Source organism: Elephantulus edwardii, unplaced genomic scaffold, assembly GCF_000299155.1.
Source record: "Elephantulus edwardii isolate Elephantulus edwardi_28Jun2011 unplaced genomic scaffold, EleEdw1.0 scaffold00377, whole genome shotgun sequence".
In the NCBI taxonomy this organism is placed as follows: domain Eukaryota; kingdom Metazoa; phylum Chordata; class Mammalia; order Macroscelidea; family Macroscelididae; genus Elephantulus; species Elephantulus edwardii.
Window position 1 is genome coordinate 1,253,747 of NW_006400127.1, and position 6,087 is coordinate 1,259,833.

Below are 6,087 nucleotides of genomic sequence, written 5' to 3' on the forward strand. Positions count from 1 at the left end.
AATTAAAAAAATAAAAATAAAAAAAAATTTTAAAAAAAAGCAGCTTATGCTATCAAATCGAGTAGGCCTTATAGTGCATAGACGTTATCAATTGTTCTGAACCTTTTCCTATCCTGTGCCATCCTCACAATCTCAGATACACTCAAGCCAATTGCTGCAGTCACTGTGTAAATCCACCTGGTTGAATGAGTTTCTCTCCTTCGCTGTCCCTCCACCTTTCCGAGCATGATGTCCTTCTCTAAGGAATAACTTTTCCTAGCAATATGTCTAAAGTTTGTGATACAAAGCTTCGTCATCCTATCCTCCAAGGAGCACTTTGGCTGCATTTTCTCTAGGACATATCTATTTTGGCAGTCCATGGGATATTCAGCACTCTTCTCCTACACCACAGTTCAAAGGTATCAGTTCTTTGTCATCCTTAATCATACCTACCTTATGTATGAGGAAAAATCTCTTATCTGTAAAAACAAGAATGCATTTGTCCACCCCTCCCAAAAGTATTAAAGAGCAAGGATATCACTCTGAGGAATAAGATGTGCCTGACCAAAGGTGTGGTCTTTTCTTTTGAATGCCTTAGTTGCATGTGATTTGAGCAATGGAAAAGGAAGGCCAAAGAAGAAATGATGCCTCTAAATTTTTGTTAATTTTATGTGCCCTCCAATTGACTAAGAACTCAAAGCTACCCTATAAGTAAAAGATCAGTAAGTCTTTAAACTGAAATCCTTATTCCTTAGCACTCTGTAGAGGTTCTGGGCAGATTTCACCAAACAGCTGTTACCATAAGTGCTGACTGAGGATACTAGTTAAATGAAATCATCATCAGTTTCAATCTTTTCTCCATCTATCATGATGAATTTTTGTTTTCTTGTTGTTGAGATCTATATTGTAATCTGTAGTTTTTGATCTTCTGAATTAAGTGCTTCAAATATTCACTTTCTGCATGTCATCAGCATAACGCAATCTGATGAGTTGTCCTCCAATCCTAATGCTGCACTCTCCTTCATAAAGTCAGCTTCTCGGATTATTTGCTCAACATACGAAAGTCACACAGCTGTCGAGGACTTTTGTTCATAGGGTCGCTATGAGCTGCCTATGACTTGATGGCACTTAGCATCATAGAGAGAGACCAACTGGTCTATTAGACTGAAAGTGATGCTACCAAGCCACAAGCGGGTGACTCTAATCCACGGCCCTAAGGCCTGTCTTTAATTGTTTTGGTGAAACATTTTTCTAGGTCGTATAGCCCTGGTGTATTCACTTGCTGTACAGAGGTAACTTGTGGTCGCTGTGAAGCTGAACATTCAAATGTGATAATTGTTACCCATGGCAGACAGTGTTTGGTTGCACTCCCCGGGTAAAACTAGCTTGGAAGCAGGAGTGGCATCCACTTACATAAACAGCTTGCCTTGGGAAACCCTATGAACATGGAGAAAGAATGAAAGTCACGCAAATGTCGAGGACTTTCGTTCATAGGGTCGCTATGAGTTGCCTACGACTGGACGGCATTTAACAACAGTAACAACAACAACATATATACTAAATAGGATATACTAAATATATACTATTATATATAATATATATAAATAATACTAAAATATATACTAAATAGAAGGACACAAGTCTGACGCACATCTTTTATGATTTTAAGCCATGCAGTGTATACTTACTGTGTTCTGAGCATTTTTTTAAAAGAATTGTGGTGTTGGCAAAAAATATGGAAAATACTCTGGAATGCCAAGAGAGTAAATTAATCTACTTTGGAAGATATAAGGCCAAAGTCCTCCTCAGAAATGAGGTTAATGAGATGTCATGTCATATACTTTTGGGCATATTATCAGGAAGAGGGTCAATCCCTGGAAAAGAAGACTCTACTTGTAGATAAGCTATTACTAGAAATGGTCAATGTCAAGATTATCCTATTGTACAGGTATTAATCATAATGTTAAACATAAAACTTTCATAACTAAACCAATGAAAAACACCTAACCCTTCCTAGAATAACAGAATTTGCCCTTCTGATCCCTATTATCATACCTTGTGTCTACATTTTAACACTTGTTCTAGGAAGCCCATGGTTAGCCAAATTCTGCCATCTGGAGTCACTGATGTAAAGGGGTCAGCTCTACTAAGGTGGTCAGTCAGGACCCTGACATCAGCGACTTTGCAGGTGTTAAGCCACTGTGGAGTCAAACTTGACTCAGAGGGACCCTCCATCACCTTTAAGCTTGGATATCATTAAAATACTCCAGCTGTTCACCCTAATTTGAGGTGTTTTCCTTTAACTATTGTAACACTGTAGTTCCATCACATAGTATGTTAAGAGAAAGACCGGCTCCGCCGGAGAGTAAGCTGTAAGTTGGTTCTGACTGGACGCCAATGAGCTGTTTTAAATATTGCATTACAAGATACCTGTCAGGAAATTATTTGTCCCCAGGACTTCTCCTGGGTTTGAAATGCTTACTTGTGGATGAACTCGTATCCGGACACGATATTGCCCAGCTGATCAGATCCACCCAGCTGGACCCGGCATCCATACTGCTGAAACAAGTAGTAAAAATCATAGGCCTGAAACACCTGGTATAAGAATTCTGCCAAGCTCATGCCCTCGGGGCTCTTGAGCCGTGCCTGGACACTCAGTCGGCTAAGTAGTGTGCCCATACGGAAGTGGCCGCCCACCGCTGCCAGGAAGTCCACCAGGTGCTGCTGCTGGTACCAAGACGCGTTGTCCAGTACTGTGAAGCTCCCCCATGTCCGCCCATCTGCAAAGAGCTCCCGGTGATTAGCTGCCAGCGATTGCAGCGCACCGCGGAGGGCGCGTGCGTTCGCTCGGACGCATTCAGAATCAAGCGCCTCCCGTTCCTTAGTGCGGCCGCTGGGGTCCCCCAAGCGTGCAGTAGCGCCTCCGACCAGCGCGATCACATTGTGTCCGGCTCGCTGAAAGTGAAACAGGCCCAGTAAGGCTAGCAGATGCCCCACATGAAGCGAATCGGCCGTGGGGTCGAAGCCGCAGTAGACAGTCTGGGGGAAGTTACCCGCCGTGCGACGGTCAAACAATTCGGGAAGTTCTACCTCCGTACTTCTGTCCGGAAAAAACTCCTTAAACAGTCCTCGCTCTTTCTGCGCTGCCAAGAATCCCTGAGTGCCCGAGTGCACCTTACGTAGTCCCAGTGGCCAAACTGCTAACCAACCAGGGGTACAGAATGCCCCAAGACGGGAAATGTACCGCAGCATGGGCGCAGCCATCTTGGAGCAGCACGAAGAGAATGCTGGGACGTTGGAAGCTCCGCCCAGCCGGCCTTTTAGTGGCTTTAGTGATTTGACAGCTTGTTTCTGCTCATGCCCACGTGGACCGTGACTTCCGTGCTCTTGGAAGTTGCCGCAGTATTATTGACAATTCAAGCAGCTGTTGGGCTTTATTGTGTGACCACTCTAAGTTCTCTGAAACTTTTATTTCTTTATCCTTACAATAATAGTTCTTCCTTTTAAAGACTATCCTGAGGATTAAGAATTAAAGCCACGGTAAATGATTTACAAATGTTTGCTCTAGTTTAAATGTTCAGTATGTTTTATTTAAATTTAGAAAGACGGTCCAGAAAGTTCTTGAAATCTTAGCCTTATGCAGAAACCTATTTTTAAAAGCTGGTTTTTAATGGGGAGGTATGGATTTATGTTGATGTGCAAATGATACTCTTGGTATCAGTGGGTAAGGAGCTTTGGTGGCCCAACTTCATAATACTGTTGTTATGTATTGAGACCGAGCCAATTCATAGGTGACCCTCCAACAGATTTTTAGAAGCTGTAGATAGCAATGGAGGCCATCTCCCATGGAGCATTCGTGAATTTGAACCGCTTGACTTTTGCTTGGCAGCACAACTCCTTACCACTAAGCCACCAGGGCTCCTACAATTTTATAGGTAAGGAGCTACGGTGCCTGCCCAAAGCCTTGAGGTTCATATCCACAAGCTGCTCAGTGGGAGAAAGATGGGCAGCCGCCTCCCGTGGGATTTATGGCCTCCATGGGACGAAAATCCACTGGAGGGTCCACTATGAGTCGGTTGTTAACTTGAGGGTACATAACAGTGAGTAAGGGGAGTTCTGGTGGCCTCGTGGGTACAGAGTTATGCAACTAACACAAAGGAAAATGGTTGGTATTCACCAACGGTTCCTCAGGAATAATTGGGCAGTCTCTCCCTGTGTGATCTACAGTGTCTGTAAAACCCCCTGGAGGGTCAGTTATGAGTCAGTTCTAACTTGAGGCATAAAACGCTTCCCCAAGTGGATGGATGAATGAACTTTCAGGAAAACAAAACCCATAGCTGCTAAGTTGATTCTGACTCAAAAGAATTCTATAGTAAAGAGGGCTGTAAACTTTACAGAAAGTAGCTCTCGTAGGGTGGTCCTTAGGGAACTGCCTTGCTGATCCCAAAGCTGCACCTCGCTGGTGGTTCCCTAGGAGAAAGTTGGGCAGTCTTCTCCCTCTGGATTTATAGTCTCCGAAACCAGTTCTTAACTCCTTTGCAATAAGAGCAAGAGGGAGAGAAAGAGAAAATCTTTACAGAAGCAGACTATGACACATGAACATCAGCTGAGTGGCTCTGACATTGTGACAAGCAGCCAAGCACTTCGCCAGTGCACCACCCAGAGTCCCTTGGAATACATCTGTCTTCTATATCTATGAGCTTTTCCAGGAGATGGCAGCCTTGTCCAAGCCATTTAGAAAGAAACTGTAACAACCTGTGTAAAACCTTATGTTTTATTACCAAAAAAGAAGAAAAATAAAAAGATAATTTGGTTGAGACACAGCTTTAGCAGGGGTGGCTTAAAATTCTCACTCATTCCCTCTAAATATGTTCTGATCTGTCATCTGAGTTTCTGAGGCTCCAAATCTTCATACTAATTCAGAAATTCAATATTGTACACTTCTAGCACATTTCAAATTAAGGTGTTACAAGTGCTTGATAGGTACCATATTGAATATGCAGAATAAAGAGATTTTAAATGTTTCCTAGTGAAATTATTGCTGGGTGCCATCATGTAAACTATGACTGATGTTGTTAGGTGCTATCAAGTCGAGTACGACTCATAGCGACACTATGAACAATCTGAACCCACTTCTATCCTGTGCCATCCTCACACTTCGTGACATATAAGAGCCCATTGTGGGAGTTTTCTTCTTCTTTGCTGATGCTCCACCCTTCCCAGCACCATGTCTGTCTCCTAGGAATAACCCTCCTAGCCACATGTCCAAAGTATGCAAGGTGAAGCCTCATAGTGACCCTACAGATGACATATTTGAACCTTTCCCAAATCTGCACCATCCTTACAACCTCAGTTACACCAAAGCCCATTGTGGTATTCACTGTGTCAATCTATCTCATGGAAGATCTTCTCTTAATAGAAGAATATATATTTGTGCTTTATTGATTATGCAAAGGCATTTGACTCTGTGGATCATAACAAATTAGGGCTAATACTTAAAAAACTGGGAAATCCAGAACACTTAATTGTGCTTATACAAAACCTATACCTAGAACAAGATGCTGTTGTCTAAACTGAGCAAGGGACTATCACATGGCTTAAAAATAGGAAAGGTATGCAACCTTTCTCCATACCTGTTGAGTCTGTATGCTGAGCAAATTATCAAAGAAGCTGGACTCTATGAAGAGGAATGTGGCATCAGGATTAGAGGAAAACTCACCAGTTACCTTTGTTACCTTTGACACAACCTTGCTTGCTGAAAGTGGGAAGGACTTAAAGTACTTGTTGCAGAAGGGTAGACAATGCAGCCTACAATATGTATTGCATCTCAGTGTAAAGAATACAAAAATCCTTACCACTGGACTGATAGGCAACACCATGATGGATGTAGAAAGGATTAAGACTGTCAATGACTTCATCTTACTTGGGTCTACAATCAATATACCTGGTACCCACACTTAGGAGATCAAGACGTGTATTGCAATGGGAAAGTCTATAGTCAGGGGCCTCTTCAAATAAATGATCCAGGAAGTATTAAAAGAAGATGGAAGGAATATACTGAGTCATTATATAGAAAGGAATTGGCAGATACAGAGGAATTTAAAGAAA

At 42.5% G+C, this 6,087-nt stretch overlaps 1 protein-coding gene across 1 annotated transcript in view; it reads right to left on the reverse strand.

Annotated features, from left to right (window-relative positions):
* The window catches only part of YARS2 (tyrosyl-tRNA synthetase 2, mitochondrial), a 24,846-nt gene extending 21,603 nt beyond the window's left edge, over positions 1-3,243 (reverse strand). The window contains exon 1 of the mRNA XM_006902183.1: positions 2,462-3,243. Within this exon, the coding sequence (XP_006902245.1) occupies positions 2,462-3,243 (782 nt within the window). The remainder of the gene's footprint in view (positions 1-2,461) is intronic.
* Between the last annotated feature and the right edge of the window lie 2,844 nt (positions 3,244-6,087).